This window comes from Lissotriton vulgaris, chromosome 2_1, assembly GCF_964263255.1.
Source record: "Lissotriton vulgaris chromosome 2_1, aLisVul1.2, whole genome shotgun sequence".
NCBI classification, from domain to species: Eukaryota; Metazoa; Chordata; class Amphibia; order Caudata; family Salamandridae; genus Lissotriton; species Lissotriton vulgaris.
Genome location: NC_141687.1, coordinates 575,862,483 through 575,890,333, shown reverse-complemented (window position 1 = coordinate 575,890,333; position 27,851 = coordinate 575,862,483). Strand labels below are relative to the sequence as shown.

At 43.1% G+C, this 27,851-nt stretch overlaps 1 protein-coding gene across 1 annotated transcript in view; it reads left to right on the top strand.

Annotated features, from left to right (window-relative positions):
* Positions 1-27,851, top strand: part of LOC147730763 (BRCA1-associated RING domain protein 1-like) — a 543,323-nt gene that overhangs the window by 46,582 nt on the left and 468,890 nt on the right. Inside the window, exon 2 of the mRNA XM_086955577.1 lies at positions 16,621-16,677. Within this exon, the coding sequence (XP_086811703.1) occupies positions 16,621-16,677 (57 nt within the window). The remainder of the gene's footprint in view (positions 1-16,620; positions 16,678-27,851) is intronic.

Here is a 27,851-nt window from a genome sequence, read left to right as displayed (position 1 = left end):
AGGAGAAACATGCGTTAAATATACATAGTCCTATCTGGGTAGGTTTGTTTGCGTTGTTGTACCTCGTAGTACTTTGTTTGCGTTGTTGTACCTCGTGGTACCTTGTTTGCGTTGTTGTTGCTTGTGACCTTCTCAGCAATGGCCATTTTCTAGATAATGTTATTATTCCTTTCTTGGGTAAGTATTGTGGAGTGTTGTCCTTTTGGGTCCTAGGAGGGGAAAAGCTTGTACGTGTCCTGATTATTGGCAGAATTCTCAGGCCATTACAATATGCTACAATGCACAGCATATATTGAAGGAGAAAAATGCCTTTACTGATTGTTTTTGTGCAGGAAGGTGTCCCTTCCTGCACTAAAACAATCTCCGCATGACACGGACATTCTTGTACCATGGTGCAAGGGTGCCTGTGTCACCACATGGCTGCACTTTAAGCATCTGTGCAGAGGGAAGCAAAGATTTGCAACATATTTATGTTCATATGTTGCATCCCTGTGCTTCGGAAGTACCACAGCATGCTGTATTTAAACACTTTACAGTGTCATGCTGCAGCACTTCCTTATAGTTCTGCACTTATGCATTCACCACATATCACAAATGCATTCTTTCAGTCAATTATGCACTACACATACATTCATCTAAACTTTCACACACTAGCATACAAGTTTAGCTCTTTTTTTAACCAGAGTAGGTAGTTCTGAAAATAACTTTTTTTTTGTTTTGTAGTGTTTTACTTTTTTTTCTTTTTTTGAACAATTGTTTTGATTTTTTTTTAAATGGAAAAAAACTGAACGGAACTAACAGAACAATGAACTTTAGGACAAAAAAAACAGTGTAACAGTGATGGTTCTCCAGAGCCCTGCAAAACCAAATCAACTGATTGCTCCCCATAGCAAAGCAACATATAGCATTTTATGCAATGAATTTTGGCATTTGCCAGTTGGGGCCTGATGTCCAAAGTAGATGTTGAAGTGGACGCCCCAGAAGTGCTTGCAACTTGTGGTGGTGGTCCAGTCTGTTGCAGTCTTTTGCACTCCTCTCTTGCCAGATTCACAGGATACAAACTTTGCAGATGTTTAAACATACTGGCAGTTCCACAAGAATATTTTTTGTTGGGGTCTCCTCTTGATGGAACTACCTTGCAAATTTTGCAGGTTACCTTTGTGGTATTTGTTTTCTTCTGTCCTTTTGGGAATGTAAAAAATCTCCAAACAATGGATTCAAATCTCCTGGGGCTTGGTGGTTCAGGAACAAACCCCTCTTCATTGGACTGCTCTGAATTAGAAGAAAGTTTATTTTGAAGCCATTTTTGCAATGTTAGAGGCAAAGAGGCCTGTAATCAACAAAAACAATAGTTTTTAGTAGCTGTGGTCTTCTCCTAAGGAAGGTCCAACAAGAGTGTTTGAAATGGGTGGGGTCCTTCAATACTTACAATAGGAAGTGTAATGAACCAATCAACTTACTTTTTTTCTGGTCACATGGGATCCGCGTAGGGTGCTCGCACCCAGCGTGACTTCGCGAAATTGCATTTAAAAGTAATGTAACTTTATTGACCGTTAAAGAATATTATTATAATTAGCTCAGATAATGTCTTGTCTTAATATTTATATTTAATATATATATAATATACGTTTTTGAACATTAAAACATTTCGCGCGGGTCGCGCACCCACCGAGTCCGATGCGCGTATGACGTCGCGCGCAACCGCTCGACAGTCGCGTAGCGTAATACGTACATTTTGCGTATGCGCTACAAGTTGCGTACCAGTCGCATAGCGTTCGTGTTTGGAAAGTCGTACTCGTCGCACACCGTACGCGGATCCTACAGAGCAATCCAAAAATGGCGGACACGTTCCGTGCAGTGAACGAGAAGGGTGCGCTTTGGGTGCGCGACTCCCAAAAAAATAGTAAAAATAAAATAATGAAAATAATATAAATATATTTAAAAGAACATAAAATGATGAGAAAAAGATATTTTTAATTTTTTTTAAATATATTTTTTATTAAATGTCTCATGTAATTTAAAAAATAAAACCCCCAAAAAATAGATAAAAAAAAATTTAGTAAAACAATGATTGTTTTGCCTGTAAATCTAACACTGACCATAGGGCACATTATCAGGGTTTTACGATTAGTAGTGACAATATTGAGCGAAACTTTAAATAATGCAAAGGAAATCAAACTGTGTTGTTAGTTTGTAACATGGTCATTGTTTTTCAGTTGCGTGATGGCGAATATAGCGCGCTGTGACAGTGAGTCTGATGAAATGATAACTGTAAATGTTTGCTGTGAACAAAAAATGGAAATAAAACACTGGTGCTTCTTACCTGCCGTTTAATGTGTATTAGCTCATGCGTCGTTAAGACATGGCATTCCTGTTGGGATTGTGAATCCACCGGTATATGTGTAGATGTTTGTTGTTTGGAGTTAGAAATAGGACCAGTTCCTTCCGGTTCCCTAAACCGGCGCCATCTTAAAGTGGTGTCGGTGAAATTGTTCAACATGTGGTATTAAAAAGGATATTGCGGTGTGCTATGGTATTCTGTGGGTCACATAATTGTGTCTGTGTATTAGTTTATGAGTCATATAATAATGGTCTTTCTATGAGGAGGCTGATGTCACAGATATATGATATTAGTGGTTGATCAACCAGCTGATCGTGGACTGAATACACTATATACAAATCTGTAGAAATAAATGAAATGAATATACATGTCAAGTTAGTCACAAGAATATCAATAAATAATGACACAAGATGGTTCGTTAGTAAGAGATGGTATGTTTACAGATAGCAAGCGAATTCCAGACGGTCATTGAGTCCATTAGGTTTCATTGAATTTAAGAAGTAAATCCAATGATTTTCTCTTTGTAGTAAGAGTCTATTGATGTTTCTTCCAGATTGTTTCTCTATCACTTCCAGCACAGTGAATTTGAGTTGAGAGATGTTATGAGATCTTTCATTGAAGTGTATAGCAACGGTGGACTTTGTATTTTTAGTTCTTATGTTTCTTTTATGTTCTGATACACGAATCTTGATTTTCCTGGTTGTTTTGCCCACCTATACTAGTCCACAAGGACATTTTAGTAGCTAGATCACATTAGTTGAATCGCATGTCTCAGTAGTTTTTAATTTGTTTGATGTTCCTCTCATCGGGTGTGTGATGATGTTTCCTCTTATGATGTTATTACAATTGCTACAATTCAGACATGGCATGGTTCCCTTATAATTGCTTGTTGTGTTGTCTGTTGGATTCTTTAGAAGCTCTTGAATGTTTTTACTTCTGGTGTATCCAAATGTAGGCTGTTTTGCAACAATCTTTTGAAAATCTGGTTCTCCCGTGAGCAACGGCCAATGTTTTTTAATGATCTGTTTGTATTGTTGACTGTGCGTCGAATTTCGATATGATCATCGTTTTAAGTGATTCCGTTTTGTATGTCTGTTTAAGTAGATCATTTCTTGTTTTCAGTGTACATTTCTGTGCAGCTCGGTCAAGAATGGGTTTAGGATATCCTCGTTCCTTGAATCTGGATCCTCGTTCCTTGAATCTGGAGATCATATTTTGTGTTTGGATTTGTAATTCTTCGGATTCTGACACTATCCTTTTTACTCTATAAAGTTGTGATGTTGGTAAATTGTTTTTTTAATGGTAATTGGTGAAAACTTTGATAGTGAAGTAGGTTGTTTTGGTCAGTTGTTTTTTTGTATATGGTGGTTTCAATCCTGTTTACTTGCGGGTTAGTAGTACATCCAAATATGCTATTGTTGTATTGTCCATGAGGTATGTGAATTAAATCCGATCGTTGATGTTGTTCAGTTGTTCTAACGCTGTTAGGAGATCTTGCTGCGTACCCTTCCATAGTACAAAGATGCCGTCTATGAATCTGAGAAAAGTTAGTGTGTTTTTTCTTCCACGATTCTTGATTCAGAATGTATTTATTTTCAAAGATGTTCATGAATGTTTTTGCATATACTGGGGCGGCACAATTGCCTATTGAAGTGCCTGTGAGTTGTAGATAGTGGTCATTGTCCCATTTAAAATAATTTTGGTATAGTGTGAAGGTCAATAATTCCATGAGGAACACCTGAAAGTTGTGGTCTAGTTAAGTGGACACGAGAACCTCCTCTACCGCTTCTATTTCTAGGTTGTGGGGGATGGAAGTGTAGAGAGACTTTATACCGCTTGTACACATCCAAATTTCTTGGTTGTCTGTGAATTGAATTGCTGTCACTTTGTTGATGAGATCTGTCGTGTCTTTCACATATGTGTTCATGCTTGTAACAAAGTTCTGTAGATGAGTATCTAAAAATGTGCCTACTGGTTCGTGTATACTTCCTTTTGTTGTCACAATTGGTCGGAAAGGTGGATGTTTTAAATGCTTATGAATTTTTGGAAGCATATACAATGTCTGTGTTTTAGGATATTCTTGAGTGAGGTATTTCTTCGTCTTTTCGGTGATGATACCATCTTCCAATGCTTTCTGTAGGATTAGATTTAATTGATTTTGAAATTTAGCAGTTGGGTCATGATTCAACAACATGTATGTGTCTTTGTCTTGTACATGCTCGTAAACTTGCGCTTTATAGAATGCTGAATCCATCACAACCTGGGCTCCCCCTTTATCTGCACGTTGGCAGACCATGTTAGGATTATTGGCTAGGTTTCGTAAAATGTTCTTTTCACTTTTTGACATGTTTTGTAATTTGGTTGGCTTCTTAAAGTCCAATTTGTTGATGTCATTCTGAACCAAGTTTTCAAAACTATCCAGAGTTTTATGGCTGACTGGTGATTGGAAAGTACTTTTTGGTCTTAAATTCTTTAATTGTGTGTCTTCTTCTCTTGTAGAGAATGTCATAACATTTTCAAAGAAGTGGCGTAATCTTAGGTTACGCATCAATTTGAATAGACTAATATTCAAATCTAGTTTTTTTGTGTGTTATGTGGGGACAAAAGATGTTCCTTTTTGAAGAGTTTTGAGTTCCAATTTGCTGAGATTGTATTGAGAAATATTGATTACTAATTGTTGGTCTTCTTTGGTTTGTTGCGCCTGTTTGTTTGAATCGTTGGTTTTGTTGGTAGTGTTTGTTCTTTTTCTCTTGCTCCTCCTGAGTCTTCGTTTAATGTTTGGCCTGATTCTAATAAAGGAACTGCTGTACTTGTTGTAGGTATGGTAGAGATCGTTAGTTGTTGTGTGGAACGTTTGTCTGGTGGTCGATTATCTCCTTCTGACGAGGAGGTTTCTGTCTCCGTGTTGGTATGAGGTGTTTTATTTTGTTGTCTCCTAGCATAGACTTCTGCCCATGAATATACCTCTCCCATCTTATAATCATTGGCATCTCTTTTGTATTTGCGTATTTTTCATTTGTTTATTTCTTCTGTGTATTTGTCTAATTGTATTTGTATATCTTCCAATGTTTTTTGCCAATCCTCCTTCTCAATCATGTTTTGCAATTCTGATTTGGTTTGTGAAATATCCTTTTGTAAATCTTCCAAAACTCTTGATAGTTCATCTATTCTCAATAGTATTAGATCTAAAAAACATTTGTTCAGAATTGAATACCAGCGTTCGACAAATTTTGGATTATTTTTACATAGAAGTGGTTTTATGGGTACTCTTAGGCCTCTTGGGCTTCGTTGCGCTCTGTGATATTTTATAAGGGTCCTGGCGTGTAGCCTCTGATTGATTTCTTGCTTCATTAGGTATAAAAGTTGCTTCAAGTTGTTTTCTTTGTTACGTTTGTTTACTATTGGTGTTGTATCCTCATTGATGAGAGCATAAATCTTTGAATCATCGTCTTCCACAAATGCAAATGTTTCTGCACTTGTATCTGTCATTCTGGTGATTTCGTCGTAAGAAGACATGTTTTTACTCCGTATGTTGTTTGCCGTGCTGCTGTCCTGAGGTCCGACTAGGAAATTCAAAGTATGTATTTGTTGGATGCACACAGGGTGTTTTTGTTTTTATGCTGTTGTTTTGTTGTGTGCTCCTGAGGTTTCACTCTCTGCCTCTTGGAGTGTGTACGTGAAATTTTCGATCAAGCAGCCTCTATTCTTGGAGGTTGACCCTCTGGGCACAACAGTTATCGCCAACCTGCGATTAAATCATTGATTTAATCGCAGGTTGGCGATAACCGTTGTGCCCAGAGGGTCAGCTCTAAGTATAGAGGCTGCTTGATCGAACATGATGTATTATGTGACATCATCAGCAGTGGATTATGGGCGCACGAGTTATACTTAGTACTGCTAACTATAACAGAGGAATTTCAATGGTTTTGTACGAGTGAAATGTCCAGCTAACTATAACACCCCTAAAACCTATGGTTTTTTCAGTGAATCTATATATACATATATTTTACCAGTCCTGATTTCCAAACATGCAAAGCAGGCGCTGACTCCGTGGGATGCAGTAATTCAAAGAAAAAGTTCATTCATAGATGAACCTAGACTCGTTTCGGCGGATGAATCGGCCTTGCTATCTACATGATATATATATATATATCAGAGCACTCTGGATAGTTCTCAAGTTTAGGTGGAAAGTAGCTCCTGTATAGAGCACTCTCAACACCAGCAACACTATAGATCTGCTCACCTCAAATGTCTGCTTTTCTATCGAAGTCTTTAGGCATAGTATTAGCACAGTGCCATCCATGCCGAGATAGAAAAGGACAATGTCTTTTGCCATTTCTATAGCAAAGTCTTTAATCATAGGACTAGCACAGTGCTCTTCCTTGCCGAGCTGTAAAATGACAAAAGCCATTTACCACTCCAGGCACAGTGTTACAGCTTTGAATTGGTAAAATACCAACCAAGCCAACCTGAAATGAGTAAACTCTGCTTCTTTTTTTGCATAATTTATTAGCTAATTAGAGCGAAACACTGTCAGGGGTTGCTTTTACTCAGTATATTATAAACAATATATGAACAATATAGAAAGCTCATAGAAGATGCAATCCAGTCTCGCCTCTTACACAACAAAAGAAATGACACTTCTGACCTGAGCCGATGGGAAGCTTTGAAAAGTACTATTAGGGGTGAAATCATTAAAATCCGGTCTGCCATAAACCAGGATTACAATAAGGCCCTTGACGCACTGGAAAAGGAGATCTAAGTCCTAGAAATTAAACAGGTAGCATCTAGAGATGAATTAGTAATGACCGAGTTGGTGAACAAGAAATATGAATATAATAAAATAATAAGCAATAGAGCTGGAGTCTGGATAAACAGACAAAAAAGATTTAAACTTTGCGAATCAAATAAAGCGGGCAAGGGCCTAGCTGCATACTTAAAATTTAAGATACAGAAAAACACGATTAATAGTATTAAGGATTACAAAGGTATAACGCACTCTGACCCAGAAAAGATTGCGGAAATCTTTAAAGAGTTCTACAACGCTCTATATTCAAAAAACAAAGAAGTTGAGACTGACAAAATCCAGGATTAACTAAACGAGTGCGACCTGCCAACTCTATCAGAAGCGGAACAAGCAGAACTTAATAGCCCAATTACCGCACTGGAAATTGAAAGCTCAATCAAATCACTTAAATGTGGAAAAGCTCCTGGCCCCAACGGGTTTAGCGCAAAATTCTATAAATGTTTCTCTCCACTCTTATCCCTCCCACTTTTACACTTGTTCCACGAACTTGGTGAGGCTGGCAAAATCACAGGTACGCTGGCTGAAGCCATCATTGCAGTCATACCTAAGGAAGGGAAAGACCCAACACTCCCTAAAAACTACAGACCGATTTCCCTCATCAACATAGACTGTAAGCTTTTTGCAATGATTCTAGCTAACCGCCTACAGAAATTCCTGGCCAAACTTATTCACCCTTCTCAGGTTGGCTTTTTAAAGAACAGACTATCTAGCGACAACACCAGAATTTTAGCCCACGTACTAGAAAAGGTAAAATTTATTAATTCACCCACTGTAGCCATCACACTTGACGCCGAAAAGTCTTTTGATAAAGTTGACTGGACGTACCTAGAAGCGGCTCTGAATAAGTTTGGGCTTGGGGGAAATTTCACGCAAATGGTAATGTCGCTATATTTCAGCCCCTCAGCTAGGGTACGAGCGGGTGGAGAGATTTCTTCACCCTTCCTGTTACACCAAGGAACCAGACAGGGTTGCCCCCTCTCTCCCTCACTTTTTTTACTTGCCATTGAACCCTTCTTGTATCACATCAGGAATAATGACCGCATTTCAGGGATCCACTTTAACGACTGTACGGTTAAGATTACAGCTTACGCCGATAACGTTTTGGTAGTCTTGGAAAGAGCAGATGAGGCCATCCCTGCTCTCATGTCTACAATTGAAAGCTTCTCTAGTTTGTCTGGTTATAAACTAAATAAAGATAAAACTGAAGTAAAGCTCCTGAATAATCAAGGCAACAAAGAGATTATGGGGGATTTCGGCCTAACTTGGCAACCTAAATGTTTTAAATACCTGGGCCTTGACTTTGATACAGACTTGATTTCGACCCTCCACACTAACGAAAACCTAGTTCTCAAAAAGATCTCCACACTACTGGAAGGATGGTCTCCTAAATATCTCTCATGGTGGGGTAGAGCTGAAATGCTGAAAATGATGGTGACCCCTTTAGTGAATTATCTAGCTAGTATGCTGCCGATGACTTTCTCCGCTGACTTTTTGAACAAGATTGATAAGCTCTTCAATACATTCCTTTGGCAGGGGAAGAAACCCAGAATATCACTGACTAAAACTACAATTATCTAAAGAGAAAGGCGGTCTGGGTTTCCCTAACTTTAGGAATTATCAAACCGCATTTCTATGCAAACAAGGAGCCAACTGGTTGACCGTACACTCTGCCTAAACTCCGGTTTGGCTTGATATATAGAGCGGTCACTCATCACCAAAATGCCTTTAGCGGCTCTCCTCACCATGTATCTCTCTCACCTCCCTCACTCTCGTTATATTCTTCTTAACAACGGACTGTCCCTTCTAAGACTGGACCTTCCACATAAATTGAAAGTACGTAAATCTAATATAGCCTCCTTGTGGTGAAACCCCTCCCTGAGGATAGACCGCACTATGCTCTATTGAGATCTCTGGTCCTAGAAAGGTATAAACTTAATAAAAGATCTTTACGAAGGCCCCCACCCGCTACCCTTCTCAACTCTTCAAAGCCAACACAACTTAACCCTCATGGATTTTTACGACTTTTTGAAATTGAAAGCTCTCCTGTCAGCACGCTCCATTAAACCTTGTGACCCCCCCGCTCACTTCCCTACTCTCTCGATTTTTTTAAACGGCCATACTGTTTCTAAAATCTACAAACTTCTTCTACCCAACCCTAGGAAAACGCATACACGTAATGAGGTTTATTGGGAATCTGAACCCAACGCTCCAATATCCCATTTGAATGGGACAAGATATACAGTACGGCCTTCTCGAATAAAATATCTCCTATTCTTTCTCAGACTAAATATATGCTACTTAATCGTTCATACTGGACCCCTGAAAAACTTTTTAAACTAGGCTTAAGAGGTACACAGTTATGCTGGAACTGTAACTCTGTTGTTGGAAACCTCGCTCATATGCGCTTTACATGCCCCACCCTACAGCTTTATTGGGATAAAATTTAGGACTGTTTAGAACACATTTTTAATATCAAACCCCCTGGAGAATTTTCATATGTCCTATTAGGCGCCCTTGACCCAACGCTTGCCAGTGATGACTATCGTCTACTGATGGATCTCCTGCTCATTTTAGCCCGTAAAGTCATACTATGCAAATGGAAAAACTCTAGGGACGTATCCTTTAGAATGTGGCAAGAGTGGCAGTCCTTCTTGAGAGGTGCGGACAACCCGGCTCTCCACACCTCCCCGTGGCGTAAGACTAACCGGAAACTCTGGAAGTTCTTAGCGGCCTCCTCATTTTCCTTTGACCCGCCATGAATATACTCTATTGTAATGTTTTAAGCAGCGTTGTTATAAATACACTGTATTGTAGGTACCCACTTTGACTCTATGTATGGATACTTGTATTGGAAATCCTCGCTTACTGCTACTTTTTCATGATGCAGCTTGCATGTATGTATTGAATGTAATCAATAGGCGCTTGAGCATCCCCGATATGTATGCAATGTAATGTAACTTGTATGTGTTATTTTGTCAGACCCATTACTTTTTCTTTCATTCATTTCTTCTCTTTCATTTCATTTCTTTCCTTTATTCTTTCCTTTGCTTTGATGAATTCTTGATGTATTTCTTTATAATTGTTTTATTTCAATAAAAATGATTTGAATACAAACAAGATTTTGATAGAAAAGCAGACACTTGAGGTGAACAGATCTAGAGTGTTGCTGGTGCTCTATACAGGAGCTGCTTTCCACCTAAACTTGAGAACTACCCAGTGTGTGTTTGTGTGTGTGTGTGTGTGTGTATGTGTGTGTGTATATTATATATATTATATATATATATATATATATATATATATATATATATATATATATATCTATATATTCCAAGAAATCCACTGCCAGCAGGTTTCTTGTAATTTCTTCCAAAAAGAATGGAGCACGGACCCGATTTGGTGCACAGAATACTTCTTTATTCAGTTACCATCTTGTTGGACTTTACGCTTTTCAGCACTGAAGTGCCTTGATTATATTTATATATATATATATATATATATATATATATATATATATATATATATATATATATATATATATTTACCAATTCCCTCCAAGTTTATGAAGGAAGCCAGGACACACGAAGTTCGTTGCAAAATGTTTAATGGCAGCAGAAAAATGCGACGCGTTTCGCCGATATGGCTATATATATATATTGTGTAAAATACTTCTTGGAAAAACGGTCAAGCACGTTGTACGAGCACAACAAAATCTTACTGCAGCTCATCAGCTGGTGTCTGAACAATAATTATTTTTTGTTCGACAAAGATCTGTACAAACAGTTGAGAGGAGTGGCGATGGGGGCCTGCTTCTCCCCCAGCTATGCATGCTTGCATGTTGGCTGGTGGGAGGAGCGGGTCCTTAAGACCGCCTTTCAAGAGGAATATGATACCCACATCAGATCTTATCTGCGGTATATAAATGATGTGTTCATTCTGTGGGAGGGTACAGAAGAGGAAGCAACATTGTTTGTGAATGAGATCAACAAAAATGATTTAAATCTAAGATTCACCTCCCACATCGAGAAAAGAGAAATTGAATTTCTCGATGTCAAGATCTTTGTGCACAATAACAATCTTGAGAGCACACTCTACAGGAAGGCCACCTCTGGCAACATTACTTTGAATGCCACCAGTTCGCATCCCAAGCACCTCATTGCTAGTATCCCATATGGAGAAATCCTAAGGATAAAAAGAATTTGCAGCAATGAGGAGCAATTTGAGAAATGCAAATCTGACTTGATAACCAGATTAAAAAACAGAGGATACTCCACCAAAATAATTAGGGAAGCAGAAGAGAAGGCCAAAGCTAGATCTAGAAGTAGCCTTTTCTCTGAAGAGGAATGCCCTAACACCACCAGTCCTGATAGCCCTGTTCAGACAATTGATACTCCTAGGTTGATCACAACATTGAATAGAGAGGAACGTCAGATCAGGTCTATTATTAACAAGCATTGGCCTGTGGTACTGACAGACAACATCTTACAAAATAGGATAGCTGCTAAACCAGTGATCATATTTAGAAGAAGCAGCACTATGGGCACAAGATTAGATAAGGTATCCCCTGAAACCAAGAAAGTCATTACCTGGATGCCAACCAAGAAAGGTTTTACCAAGTGTACAACTTGTAGAGCGTGCAATTTCGGGTGCAACATGTCCTCATATTACACTCCTTTTAAGACTACTTCCAATCCGATAAGAGGCAATTATAACTGCAAAACTGAATATGCTGTATATGTCCTGACGTGCACCTGTGGGCTACGCTACGTTGGTAGCACGAAGCTACAGGTGCACGTCAGGATTTTGCAGCATATCAGGGCCATCCTGCACAGCGATGCAACATATCCTGTTGCCAGACATTTTAAGAAAGTGCATGCCAATAACATCAACTGCCTTTCTTACTATGTAATTGACGCTGTTAGCAGAAAGAGGAGAGGGGGCAATAGAGAACGCCAACTCCGGCAACTAGAGACCAAATACATCTTGGACTTAGATTGCAAATGGCCCAACGGGTTGAACACAACGGAAGACATGCGTAGTTTTTTGTAGTACAAGCTGAACATAGCATGGGCTTAACACGTTGGTTCAAACATTTCAGTTTTGTAAATATATGAATTTGTCCTTGTAAATAAGACTGTATATAAAATATGTATGCATAATTTCCCTCACCAAGAATTTCTCAAAATAGAACAATGAAATGTAAATATATGTTTTTTATATATTCAAATGTTCTCGGGATTTTAAGATATTGTTGATACCTGTATTATCCAGGAATTAATTAATTTTTTGTTCTTGTGGTAAAACAGTAAATTGGACCCTACATATACATTTGATTACTTTGAGAAATTTACACCATTTTGCAATTGCACTTTACAACTTTTTATGGAATGCACTTTTAGCACTTTTCTAAAACCTCTCCATTACTATAGACTATGTAATGTGTATAAACTAAAGAAACTGTGTTCAGTTATATTAACATCTTATAACTAATTATCCTACATAGGGTATTTGATAAAACGGATTTAACCGGTTATTTATTTCCCCTTGATTACTGTTTCAAATATGGCGACTGAAAAGGGATTTAGCCTTTTGTAAGAAGTAGTTTTAATTGATATGAACTGTATTTATTATTTTAAATAAGTTCAGTGGCACATTGAGAATGTATGTAATCAAAGTCATATATTATGGCTATAGAAGTATGCTATATTTCTTCTATCATGTGCCAAAAGAAATAAGCCTCTTGGAAACAGTGGTATGGGTAATATAGAAGAAAACTATACCAACAGTATTTTTTCTATGTTTTTACACATGTGATCTGTGATGCAAACAGTGGGAGGGGCGCTTTTGCACTTTAAATTAGAATGATGGTGTATTCAATCTGTGACACGTGATCAAGGGCTTACGGGCTTGAAACGCGTTGTGTGAAGTGGTTTGAGGGTTTCCATATATATATATATATATATATATATATATATATATATATATATATATATATATATATATATATATTGTATATGTGCAGGACATCTGACCTCCAGACCAGAGTCCCTCTCTCCGCCCCAGCAGGTCCACTGTGCTTTCGCCTGCCACTACCCCAGACACCTCCTCCTGGTAGGTGTTCGCGGCCCTCCTGCTGTCTGCCTGCGTCTCGCTCCCTGCTTGCTTCCTGCATTATTGTGCCTATTGTAAGTGTTGCCCTATTGTAATTGTGCCTAATTTTTCTCCAGTTGACTTGTATTTTAGTTTTCGCACCCCTTTTTCCCGCTGCTGACCCCCGCGGCTTCACCCCTCTGCCAACTCCCGCTCCCACCTTCCAGCTGCGCTTCCCTCCCCCTTCCCTATTCAATGGTGGCCACTGTGGGGATGACTGAGCAGGACTTCTGACCTCCAGACCAGAGTCCCGCTCTGCCCCAGCAGCTCCGCTGTGCTTCGCCTGCTGCTGCCCCTGACACCTCCTCCTGGTAGGTGTTCGAGGCCCTCCTGCTGTCTACCTGGGTCTCGCTCTCTGCTTGCTTCCTGCATTATTGTGCTCATTGTGTCTTATTGTAAGTGTTGCCCTATTGTAATTGTGCCTTATTTTTCTCCAGTTGACTTGTATTTTTGTTTTTGCCACCCTTTTTTCCGCCGCTGACCCCCTCCAAGACCTCTGCAACAAGCTCTGCGCCTACTTCTACCTGAAAATCAAGGGCCTCTACAACAACTTTAACAACCAGACTTCCTACTCCGAAACCACTCCCTCCTCCAGCAACGCCAGTCAGCCCACCATTACCTCCTGGACCCCAGTCATCTACGAAGACACCGCAGCGGCCATGAAAGGCATCCACTCAGGAGCCCCCACAGACCCCTGCCCGCCACACATCTTTCAAAGGGCTGCCACCGCCCCGGAACTTCAACGCACCATCAACGCCACCTTCAAAACCAGCATTTTTCCCGACGACTGGTAATGCGCAGAAGTCAGACCCCTACTCAAGAAGCCATCAGCAGATCTCACGGACCTCAAGAACTACCGACCCATCTCCCTCCTCCTCTTCGCAGCCAAATTCACAGAGAAAACCGCCAACGTCCATCCAAAAAAAATAATCAAAGAGAATTCCATCTTTGACTCCTCCCAATCCGGATTCCGCAGCAACCACAGCACCGAGACCGCTCTACTCTCCACCACAGACGACATCCGCACCCTCCTCGACCAAGGACACACCGTGGCCCTAATCCTACCCAAAGAACGCAAAGAATCGGACTGCCTCCCTTCCTCTCCAAACCCACGGAAATCAACTAAGGAGTACCCCAAGGATCGTCGCTCAGCCCCACGCTCTTCAACATCTACAAGGCCCACTCGCTGCCATCGTCAGACAGCACGGACTCAACCCCCCCCCCCCCCCCCCCCCCCCCCCCGGCCCTGAATCAAGGTAGACCGTCACCCATGCATGCATAACTAGCAGATTGGACTACGGAAACACCCTCTACACCGGGATCAACCATTCTCTGCTCCGCAAACTCCAGACGATACAGAAATACAGAACACTGCAGCCTCAGCATCCCTCAGCACCAACACATCACCCAACACCTGCATGCCCTCCACGGGCTCCTCATTGAGAAGATACTCACCCACGCCTACAAGTGCCTCCACAACACCGGACCCCAATATCTCAACGATAGAATCTCCTTCCACATACCCAAGAGGAGCAGCTAATCTGCCGCCCTCGCTGAACCCTCGCACATCTGCAGAATAAGAGCAGTTGGAAGAACCTTTTCCTACATCACAGCCAAGACCTGGAACGAGCTCCGAATCAACATCAGACACGCCCCAACCCTGCACATCCGCAGGGAGACCCTGAAGATCTAGCTCTTCGACTGACCGGAGCTGCTCCAACCAACCCCCCCTCATTCCCCCCACGAGACCCTTGTGGGTGAGTAGCGCGCTTCAAAATACCCTGGTTGATTGAAGGTTATACCCTCTGCAGAGTGTGCTGCTGTGGCTATACCCTGGCTTAAATCTGAACAAGTGCTTCAGGACCCTGTGCTCCCTTAATTACCAAACTTTAAAGACAGTCTGTGCAAGAGACTGTCTGTAATGAAACCACAGCCCAGGTCCGTTTTGGTCCTATGCTATACCTGCAATCTGCCACATGGAAGGAGCCATCCTTGACATCCTTCATTTGTTTGGTGATCAACCTTTTTAAGCCACAAGCTCAACGATGCCTGTTAGGCCCTTGTCCTTGTTGACATGATGAATGTTGTATTGATTTGACAATATAGAAATGTTTCTGCGCTGGCCAGAATATTCATATTATCTACTTCCTGATAACAAAATATGTCGCTGCCACGAGTCACAGGTGACGTGTCATTGCTGAAAGATATATTTATATCATCTGTGTTGGTCAGTGAGGAGTCATTCAAAGTGCCATAATCAGTCTGGCTAGAGGCCAAAGTGCAAGGATGGTGATCTTCACTATCCACAACATTGAATCTGCGCCACAACTGATATGGGGTTTCTGATGCAAAACTTACTCAGAACAATAGGTCAACTTGTTAAAACCCCTAAAATACTGTGTGCCATCACCTACAGCACCCTCATTATTCCGGGCCTGCTTACATAGAGGCGTATGTATATGCCTCTTAAGTCTCTCGTAGAAGGATTAGTATCATGTTGGCGCCAAGAAATCTGGGCTAACCAAGTGTGTTTGTTCAACCAAACCATGCCTTTCAGTGCCCCACGGGCGGACCGTTAGGTTGCGCAGCCTTAGACTAGGACATTTTATAAATGAAAGAATTGCTGATTTCCCAATTGTTGGGATGGGAAGACTTTGATGGTGACATTGATGGTTTTCATTACAGATATTGCTCGCTGACATACTTAACTCTTAACTAACACATGGTAAAGAAACGGACACATTCTACAATGAGCTCTGTCTGACAGCGAACTCTGTCTGACAGTGAGCTCTGTCTGACGGTGAGCTCTGTCCCACAGTGAGCTCTGTCCCACAGTGAGCTCCGTCTGACGTCGAGCTCTGTCCCACAGTGAGCTCTTTCCCACAGTGAGCTCTGTCCCACAGTGAGCTCTGTCCCACAGTGGGCTCTATCCCCAGCATACCAAGCATTGTTGTTGCAAAGTCTTTGAAACCAAACTGTCTGTCCCCAACCTTGTAAACCAAGGAGACATATGAGATTGTCTCCAACTAATCACACTTCCAGGCTCTACTTCGATTCTCCGATCTCTGTGGTGCTAACTTAGTGGGACCCTCTGTGGTCCAGCATTGGAAGAAGAATGGGGGGCAAACAGACATATTGGTAAGCGTTCATGCTTTTTCACTGTTAATTGGGATCGGCCCATTTGTGATGATGCATCCTTCCGTCTCCTCAAGCATATGCTGGTAATGTGTTTACTTCAATAAAGAGCCATAGTGTCTGCATCTGTGTAGGAGTGAAGGCTTTGCACAACACCCTTCCTAATGTGTGCTTTTTCTTTTTCCACTAGTGATGGCATGCTGGAGGAGCCTGTGTGTCTGGGTGGATGCGAACATGTTTTCTGCAGGTAAGGGATGCCGTGTGGCATGACCAATTTCTTTGTCAAATTAGTGGAAAGGATCATAAGCAGTGAAAAAGTTGTCTTTGTAATCCGGTAAAAGTACTTCTGTTTTGCCGACTTGATAGCGGTCTTGGAGGCTTCAGTGTCAAGGTCTGAACCAGGAAGTAGCTGGACTTGGATTTAAGAAGCTGTGAGGGCAAGGGTCGCTTATTTGGAGTTTGAGAGAACGGTTTCGGCATCCGTGACTAGTGTAAGGAAAGCATTCTCAGATTCAATACACTGTGGCACGCACTTGTTCCGGTTCTGTGAGAATTAGGAAGCGCACTGGGCCGCGTTCCTTGAGCAGTGGGTGGTGAAAGAGCTAAGGGGGTTTGAGCAGCGAAAACCGAACCATCCATGAATTCATTAAGCAGTGGTTGGTGAGTCCTCTTGGATTCGTTGAGATGCGGGTGGTCAACTGGTCTGGTTTTTGTTAGTAGTAGTAGTTGAACTAGCTAATCTTCTGTGAGCAGTGCAAGGTGAAGCGTTACAGGTTGTTCCAGCTTTTGAAAGGCACTACAGTTCCATAATCTACAGCAGTTTATTTTTGTTATTGTTGTTTATGTATCTTGGTCACTTGATAATACATCTTAACATGTAAGCAGAACATTTTAATTGTTAATTCTCAGTTTTTTATTTGGAAGATTTAACATGTCCTTCATTGCTCCTAGTGTGTTTTAGTTGTGATTTGGAGCAGGTTGTGTGAGAGGAAGATTGCATGCACGTAGTTTAACAATTGCAAGAATGTATTTAATGTAAAATATTGAATCCCATACTGTTGTCCTCATGAGTTGTAGGCTGACTTAAATAGAATTGGCAGACAACCCTTCGCTCCCGAAGTAGGCTCAAAACCACCTATTCTGATCGAGACTTCTAACTGCAGATTCCTCACCTTTCTTTTGAATATTTGTCAGGCTGGAACCAGAAACATTTCAGCAGTACCTCTGCTCGCTGGTAGGTGGCATTGTGCGGCTTTGCACAGCTGCCATTCTGCTCCTGAAATGACGTGCAGAGTCAATATAGGCACCACTCCTGAGTGTAGATGTCCGTTCCTTTCTTTGTGTCACCAGACGAGGATCCAGAGCTACCTCTCATCTCTACGAGACCCTTACCTCAAGCCAAAAATTGCTTTATAGTGTACAAACAAATGTCTGTGACACATCCTCACTAAATTTGCCTCAGTTTGAGCTATTACTCTAAGACCTGCAGTGACTGCATGTCACTGAACCCGAAGGCCATACTAGACCATGATGTGAAACTCCACATCGCCAAACATTGGAAGACTCCACAACAATACCGGTCCAAGTCTAAAGTTCAGACCTGGTCCCGTTAGAGATCCAGAATTAGACTCGTAGTCTTTCTCTCGGTCCAAATCTTCTGATAAGTTGATGAAAAAACACAAGAAATCTAAGCAAGATTACTCCCCTTCCTGCCACGCATACTCTCCTAAGAAGGCATAGGGCCTGCACCACACACCATAATTTTGCTCCTGAAGTCTTTCGACTTTGGAGCTGATGCTGCAACTTGTTCCAGCACAGTTTCTGGGGCTGTCTGCCAATCCTAAGCAGATCGAAACGTTCCGCGAGGCCATGCCCGACTCTTTGGATCATTGCTGACTCCCTCTAACACACCTATGGGACCTTGGAGCCAGCTCGACCATCCAAACTCATACCAAGGCTGCCTCTGGCTCCACTGTCGACTTCACTACGGACTCCAAGGTCCACGCCGGTTTACCGGTGCATCAATGTTGACGCTAGAAGACTAGGCCTTATTTGTCCTTTCTGATGTCGAATCGACACAGGTAAAATATTGATCGAAGTAGTGCCTGGCTGCCGCTGAGGCTCCATTTCCTTTGCTTAATCACCTCCACAGCGACAACAGCACACACTATATTTTCTTTTCAGTACTGATTGGGATAACAATTACATTGCAGGTGATGAGATTGTCCAACGCAGTGGCAACTTCAGAAGGTAGTGGCCTTGATACCTCGCCTGAGGCCAGACCACTCTCACACCTGACCTTGCCACTGAGGAGATTGCAACCTAAGCCATGGTTGGACATAGGGCGGCTGAAATTCCTGACCTCCAGCTCCCCACCTTGAAGATCAAGACCAATATATCTACGGAAGTTCTTCACTAGCAGCAGACAACTAATGAGCCCCTTTTACCATTTCATGAGGACCTTAGGGACACCTTTTTGGGGGCATGAGCCAAACCCTGCTCTGGGTCAACTGCCAGATTGCACAACGCCACCGCCCCATCCCTAGGTGACCGTCCATTTTTATCTTGCAATCCCTCACCTGTAAGCTTGGTGTTGCAGGTGTCTGCAAGCAAAACCAATACAAATTTATAAAAAATAGAATGTACTTTTATGTATTTTTAGACACCACAACAAAAAGAGCCAACAAAGGGTTCCAGAGATGTAGAATTTACAAGGTGTAGTAAATCATTTAATTTCACTGAGCCGTGAACAACCACTGGCAAATTTTACAAATTTGACATTTACAAACTTTTTCACCGAAAAGTTGGGCAAGTTGTAATGCGGTCACTTAGTCACTTTAGGTGACTGACTCCAGTAGGGAGCCAGTCAGGGGACCAGCAAGGTTCTCCGAAACAGTCACCTCAGCAGGTGACGTAATCTTCAATCAATTTGCGGCACTTTTTTCCGTTGCACTGGTTTTTTAGGTCTCGCCTGTCGATGCGCATGCGCATCGAGCAAGCGAGACTATAGGGGCTCATCCACTCTTTATCTAACTGCAAGGAATCGTGGCGATTCCTTGCAGTGCCCGTGACTTTTAAGGTCAATGCGCATGCGCATTAAGCTTATGCGCATGCGCATTGACCTTAAAAGTCACGGGCGCGTGCATGTCCCCTCTCCGCCCCCTCCCCCGTTCCGCCCCCTCCCCTGTTCCGCCCCCTCCCCTTCCCGCCGTGTCGCATTTCTCCTCCCCCCTCCCCTCTCTTCCCTCCGGCTTGTTTGTTGATTTGACCCGCTCCGCCCCCTCCCCGCCGTCTCGTTTTCTTATAACTCCCATACATCCCAATGAGGTTTGCACATTTCTCCTTTGCAGCAGTATCTCAGAGACTGCCTCATTGGTGTAGGGTGAACCGCGTTCTCTCTGTTTGTGTTTTTGTTGTGCCTTTCCCAACAGCCGTGACAGGTATTCTTCATGTGTTTTTTGGCGCAGAGTTTTATCGTTGTGGTGTTCGCCCCTGAATTCTCCAAATTCTGCACGCAGGCTCTTTGTCCTCGTGTAAAGTCTCAATTTCTTGACAATGGCTGTTGTCAGCAAATTAATAATCCGAGGCCTGGAAGGTTCCTCATTATGAGTTCTGAGTTCACAATGATTTGCCACGCTCTGTTCCCGAAGGTTCGCTGTCATGGCCGCTGGATCACAACGCGGTCGTGTATCACCGCTGCACAATGGCCCCGACACGGAGAGGCGATGTGTGCTTTCAGTCGCTCCATTGTCGAAACCTTTTCAGTCGGTGCTGACATGATTGTTTTTAGCATCCTCTCTCCCCGCCCTCGCGACTCTTCGTCACCTCCGATTAACCTCTCCCTCCAATGTTTAGACAGCAGTCCCTAAACAGGAAACTCCCAGGTCCCAATCGGGACCTGAGCGCGGCGCTCAGCTGCAGTTACCTGTAAGTAATCTGTAGTTTGGATAGACAGACGTTCGCATTTCCGAAGGACATTCATTCTTTCATTTATAAAATCAGTTATATTGAGTTGGGTAAATACACCGTCTGTGCCTCATTCTCTATTTTATTAAAATAGTCTTTTACAATGGTATAGATTAAAGATGTGTCCTGTTAAACTGTTACATGTAAATCATGACACTTAAACGCGCTCTCTCGCAGTGTTCCTTTCGACATCCCGGACACAGAACGGGTTACTCTATCTCACTCAGGCGCATGGTTGCCCGCTGCATTTTAGACGCAGAGACGAACCCCTTCTCCATTCCATCTTAGGCGCACAACATCCCGATTTGCTGCAAAAAAAAATTGCATCCAAGACGAAATACCAACTGGGGTGCAAATTGTGCACAACGGGTTTCTACTTGTTGAGTTTGGAATTGACTGTTTCTCGCAGCCTCGCAAGACGGAAACATGAATGCATGTGTGTGTGTTTGGTGTGTGCGTGCCTGGGAGTGTGCGCAAATCTGTGTATGTGTGCATGCCTGTGTGTTTGCCTGTGTATGTGAATGCATCTGTGGGTGTGTGTGTGTGTGTTTGTGTGCGTGCCTGCGTGTGTGTGCGCGCATCTGTGTATGTGTGCGACCCTATGTGTGCGTGCCTGTGTATGTGTGCACATCTGTGTGTGTGCATCAGTGTGTGTGCGTGCCTGGACTTGTGTGTGCATCTGTGTGCGTTTGCCTGTGTATGTGAAAGCATCTGTGCCTGTTTTTCCTTGTAGGAGATTACGGGTTAAACTGCCCAGTGGGTTAGAGGCCAAAGACAGCCTTTCAAATGCAAAATCCTTCATGTTTCTGCTGATAGGCTAACATTAACACTTTTTGGAAAACCAGCATAAGACTTTAACAGGGCAATCCGAGGTTCAGCAGTTAAATGTGTCTAAAGACAAAGAGAGAGAAAAAAATGACCCGCCTCATCCTCTATTTTATTAAAATAGTCTTTTACAATGGTATAGATTAAAGATGTGTCCTGTTAAACTGTTACATGTAAATCATGACACTTAAACGCGCTCTCTCGCAGTGTTCCTTTCGACATCCCGGACACAGAACGGGTTACTCTATCTCACTCAGGCGCATGGTTGCCCGCTGCATTTTAGACGCAGAGACGAACCCCTTCTCCATTCCATCTTAGGCGCACAACATCCCGATTTGCTGCAAAAAAAAATTGCATCCAAGACGAAATACCAACTGGGGTGCAAATTGTGCACAACGGGTTTCTACTTGTTGAGTTTGGAATTGACTGTTTCTCGCAGCCTCGCAAGACGGAAACATGAATGCATGTGTGTGTGTTTGGTGTGTGCGTGCCTGGGAGTGTGCGCAAATCTGTGTATGTGTGCATGCCTGTGTGTTTGCCTGTGTATGTGAATGCATCTGTGTGTGTGTGTGTGTTTGTGTGCGTGCCTGCGTGTGTGTGTGCGCGCATCTGTGTATGTGTGCGACCCTATGTGTGCGTGCCTGTGTATGTGTGCACATCTGTGTGTGTGCATCAGTGTGTGTGCGTGCCTGGACTTGTGTGTGCATCTGTGTGCGTTTGCCTGTGTATGTGAAAGCATCTGTGCCTGTTTTTCCTTGTAGGAGATTACGGGTTAAACTGCCCAGTGGGTTAGAGGCCAAAGACAGCCTTTCAAATGCAAAATCCTTCATGTTTCTGCTGATAGGCTAACATTAACACTTTTTGGAAAACCAGCATAAGACTTTAACAGGGCAATCCGAGGTTCAGCAGTTAAATGTGTCTAAAGACAAAGAGAGAGAAAAAAATGACCCGTCATCCACTCCTGTTTAGTCGCTCCTCATTGATTTGTGTGGTTTAGGGGGCGCACCGAATACACCACTGTGATACACCGTACTTTGAACAAGTGTACCACATTCCTGTGTGCTGCGCCTTCCAAACATTGTTGAGTTGTCAGTCAAAGCCCCCCTCCCCCTCATAAATTCTTTGTATGTGGTCAAGGAGATGCTGACGAGGTAAGGTCCTGTGGATGGCAGGGGGGAAGCAGGAGAGAAAGGCAGCCAGAGCCTCGAAGCAGAGGGCTGCTGCTGGCAGTGCAGCCTGCTGGGCCGGGTCACTCTGTGTTATCAGGCTGCATGTACAATGTCATTTTCCTGACGCCCCCACCCTCTGTATATTTGGCCTCCATTTTCTCCAGTAAGGATGAATGACAGCTTTACTTACAGATTCTCCAGCACAATATGATGCTTTTTTGACAGCCTGTCTTTCAGATGCAGCTGAGTCCGGAAATAGAGAAAAAAAACATGCAGTTCTGCTTTTTTTCGCTCCCATCTGCTCATGGCATGCGCAGTGTGCTAAAAATTCATTCTTTATGTATGTCAAATGCAGGAATCAGTCTTTGGCGTTGAATTAAATGTTAGTGATCGCGTTTCATTGCATTCATTTTTATGTCAAATGCAGCCGGAAATAAGTCTTAGTTTTTGAGGTAAATGTTAGTGGTCGCATTTCATTGAATGCACTCCCTTTTCCTACATATCAACTTTTTCTGCATCCTGTTCATATGAACAGGCCAGACAGACATGGTTTCTCCTGTGGGCTCCCTCTGTCCCCTCCCAGCAGCCCAGTAACAGCTTCTCTGTTTATGAAAACAGTGCCTTTTTTATGCCTCTCCTAATCTACTAGGGATGGGGGAGGATAATGCCAACAATGCAACCCCTCACCCTAACTCACCCTCACTCACCCTCAACCCCTCACCCTCACTCACCCTCACTCACCCTCAACCCCTCACCCTCACTCACCCTCAACCCCTCACCCTCACCCACACTCACCCACACTCACCCCCACTCACCCTCACTCACACTCACTCACCCACCCTCACTCACCCTCACTCACCCTCACCCTCACTCACCCTCACCCACCCTCAACCCCTCACCTCACTCACCCTCAACCCCTCACCCACCCTCAACCCCTCACCCTCACTCACCCTCAACCCCTCACCCTCAACCCCTCACTCACCCTCACTCACCCTCACCCTCAACACCTCAGCCTCACCCTCACTCACCCTCAACCCCTCACCCTCACTCACCCTCACTCACCCTCAACCTCATGCTAAAGATTTACAAAAAAACCCATAAACAATTCTAAAAGCACTAACTCTAATGCTGCGAGACCTATTGCATTTCTAATGCTTGTTATGGAGGTTGTCCTGATGCAAGTGATAAAGGATGCTGAAGATCCTCAAGGCTGCTGTAGATGCAATGAAGTTGACATGGGACTTCCTGCGTCTACTCCTTAGTACACAAAGGGGGTGAGACGGTCCTAGTCACAGGGTCGACATCCTCAAAGTCCTCTCTGTGCAGATAGAATTCCAGTTGTCACTGGGCTACCTTTCGCCTGGTATTGCGGTCAATGTCAAATATTAATCATTCCTTGGGTGATAACTTGGCTTCTGGGTGACCAAGCCGCTCACTAAGGACTCTCCAGAGCTCCATGAACATCGGTGCAACTAAGAGCATTAGATCCTGGTCTCTGGTGCTGTATGGCAGTGGTTGGCGGTGGTCTGAAGATTCTGGGCTACCAACTTGACCCAGCAGGCTTCTCAGATTTTGTGGCCCTATAAACAGGAGGTCAACAAACTGACCCTTGGAGTCTCTTTGCGTTGACTGGACTGTAGAGATGACTTCTTCTGGAGCAGGACGCAGCATGCACAGTTCCTCCCCTGTGTTAGTTGCCAGGTTCAGCCGGTGATGTCCAAGCAGATGCAGCCTCTGTGCTATATCCACAGTGCAGCAGGACAGGGGTTATTCCAGGCCACAGGAGATGTGCCAGGGGTGCCCTATTTATGTTCAGAAAGTGCCTTCAGGGTGAACTCGGTCAGTAGCCAATAGGCTACTAGGTTCCCTCCCTCCCTCCTGATGACCACTTCCTGGAAAGTGTGGCATTTGGCTATTCCAAGATGCACCATTCTACCGACTCCCAACATGGAAGAACCACTGTCTCAATGTCCAGCTTGGATGCCAAGAGTGGATTGGGCCAATTCGGTGCTCACCATTGGAAGAAATGTTGAAGGCTGTAAAGTTCAGCGGGGCAAGGCTGCGACCGGTGTCTAAGGTAGGAGTGTCTTCTTCGGTGAGTCGCTGGATGAAGTCGCTATGAATATTTCTTAGTTCAGACGTAAGCACTTTTTAAAAGTTAAATCTCCAGCTGGATGAAGCTGGAGGCTATAGCCAACAAGCGTTTCAGGAGGCCGTATACCCCTTTGCTGAAGGACAGCTGAACAGGATTTGCTGCCCAGAACGTAGCGAAAGCTGCTGTGAAGTCAGGCTGACCGGTGGCGAACCATGTGCAGATTGATGAGCAGGTTGGTGCCTGTCTTTCTCGATTCTCAAAGCAGTTTTTAGACAAAAATGTTCTAAGTCACAAGTTTTGGCTTTTGGCTATCTGTGCCCTTTTAGCACCACCACCAATGACCCAGACCTGAGGTGGTGGTGTGGGGGGGTGGGGGGGGGGGGGGGGTGGAAGAGTGAGGATCCACTCAGTCTGGATCCAGTTGTGAGATCACGATGATTGGAGCATTTTCTGTTCTTGAGGCTTTGATCAGGAGGCCAGCAACTAGCACTTGTAGTCACTTTGTTAGTCCCGGGGTTCAACAGCAGAAACAAGACTCAAATAGCAGAGCAGGCCTCTGAGTGTTCAAGGCAGGCTCCTGCCAGCAAAGCATACCTTCCAGGTGCAACAAAACAGTTTGAGGGGAGTACACAGCAGGCAGTACTCTGAGATTCCCTGCTCGGGTCCAGATAGTGTACCGAAGAGTGAGCCTGAGGGTCCTATTTTTATACCTGGTGCTTTGTTTGAAGTAGGAGAAGGTTCTAGAGAATTCCATTTCAAGTGCTTGAAGTTTCCTTACTCGCCTGCCCTGACTCCAAGCTGCCTGCATGACAGTGCAAGGATGACAAAGTCATTTAACGACAGCAGACCACAGCCTATTGAGTTTGAAGTGGGGCCGTGCCCATCTCTACCCTCCACCCCCATGAAGGAATAGCTAATCCCTCTATAGTGTGGCTGATTGAGGAATAATCGAAGTCCAGCTGCCAACTATACTAAGTCATGTGACCCAGAAACAGGTTGCAGTCACCAGATCGTTAGGGCAGGAAAATGCCAACTTTCTAAAAGTTTGAAGAACAACACACCTGCCTATGCTGAGCAGTTTTTTAGAAACAATACTTTGATAATTGTACATGAACAATAAACATGAACAATGGCTTTTGAAATTGCAACGTTTCTTTTAATTTTTTGCAGACTATTTTGCTTTTTAGTCTTTTGCTTGTTTTTTGGCATGAGAATACAAAAAAATGTGTAAGAGGATACTATACATTTACATATACACAGGAAAAAACACACTTTGGTATGTACATAATTCACTCAAACTGGCATTCAACACATTCTTGGCCATCCAGACATACAAAAAACATTCATACAGGTCCCATCATCATAATACAGTTCGTAGTAATGCAAGAATAATAACAGTTGTAAATTTCAAACGAAAGTGAAACTTTTTTCAGTTTTTTCGAAGGAACAATAATCCATCACTTGAATGACACAACCATAACAACAATGATGATATGGGACTGGGTCAGGTCGACGCGTTTCGAACCCTATCCTTAACAGGTTCTCATCAGGACCACAGTGTTACTAAAAGGGGAAGAGGAAAGCAACAGTCACTAAACTGCACCTGGGAGGTCACCATCTCAACCGATGTACCCCTGCGCTCAGCCTACCTTAATACGTGGGTCAAAGCTCCTCAGAAAGTGTAGAAAGCCGATGTAATCCCATCATAGGGGAGCGAAGAGGTGCTGTGAGAAAAGAATACATGCATTCAGTCATGCCGGCTCACAGCGTACTGCCTGTGTCTACACTAGACCGGGGCTTAGGGGGACAGAGGAAGATAGCGTGTGCTCACCTTGCAGCGCGTGTGCGCTCGCCAATGCTTGTTGCAATGGACTTCATCTCCCAGAATCCTCCTTATTGAAACCGAACTACAACTCCCTCCATTCAAACTACAACTCCCTTCATGCTTTGGGAGGCAACCTCCACCTTCAGTCATCTGACGACACGGCTTCAGTAACCTGCAAGCAGTGATTGCATGAGGAGCGAGGACGTTCGAAATACTGTTTAGAGAGTTCAATTTGGTTTTCAGGTAAGCGGACACTGGAACGCTTCGGCGCGATCGTGATACGGCTAACGTCGCTCTCCCCCGCCTGCCCGATTCAAAACGTTTACCGTCACATTTTTATCCTCAGAGGCGCCGGATCCAGAAATTGCGGACCGAGCGCCACCCAACAAGCATTGGCGAGCGCACACGCGCTGCAAGGTGAGCACACGCTATCTTCCTCTGTCCCCCTAAGCCCCGGTCTAGTGTAGACACAGGCAGTACGCTGTGAGCCGGCATGACTGAATGCATGTATTCTTTTCTCACAGCACCTCTTCGCTCCCCTATGATGGGATTACATCGGCTTTCTACACTTTCTGAGGAGCTTTGACCCACGTATTAAGGTAGGCTGAGCGCAGGGGTACATCGGTTGAGATGGTGACCTCCCAGGTGCAGTTTAGTGACTGTTGCTTTCCTCTTCCCCTTTTAGTAACACTGTGGTCCTGATGAGAACCTGTTAAGGATAGGGTTCGAAACGCGTCGACCTGACCCAGTCCCATATCATCATTGTTGTTATGGTTGTGTCATTCAAGTGATGGATTATTGTTCCTTCGAAAAAACTGAAAAAAGTTTCACTTTCGTTTGAAATTTACAACTGTTATTATTCTTGCATTACTACGAACTGTATTATGATGATGGGACCTGTATGAATGTTTTTTGTATGTCTGGATGGCCAAGAATGTGTTGAATGCCAGTTTGAGTGAATTATGTACATACCAAAGTGTGTTTTTTCCTGTGTATATGTAAATGTATAGTATCCTCTTACACATTTTTTTGTATTCTCATGCCAAAAAACAAGCAAAAGACTAAAAAGCAAAATAGTCTGCAAAAAATTAAAAGAAACGTTGCAATTTCAAAAGCCATTGTTCATGTTTATTGTTCATGTACAATTATCAAAGTATTGTTTCTAAAAAACTGCTCAGCATAGGCAGGTGTGTTGTTCTTCAAGTTATTATTGGCTCAGCCTTGCTGAGTTTTGAGTCAAACCCTTACTGTTTTTCAAACTTTCTAAAAGTAGCATTTTCAGAGTTGTGACTTAAAATCCAACATTACTATTAAAGAGGATTTTACATTGTAATTCTTTAGACACGAAACATGATATTTCTATCTGCTCCCAAACAAGTGATCCCTTATTAAATGTAGTAATGTAACCCAATGTTATCTTATAGGAGAAGTAGGCATCACAGTAGTGAACACACACATTTCTGAGGTTTTCACTACCAGGACATGTAAAACTTACAAGTGCATTTCTAGCTTTTTTAATACACCATATGCTGCCCTATGGA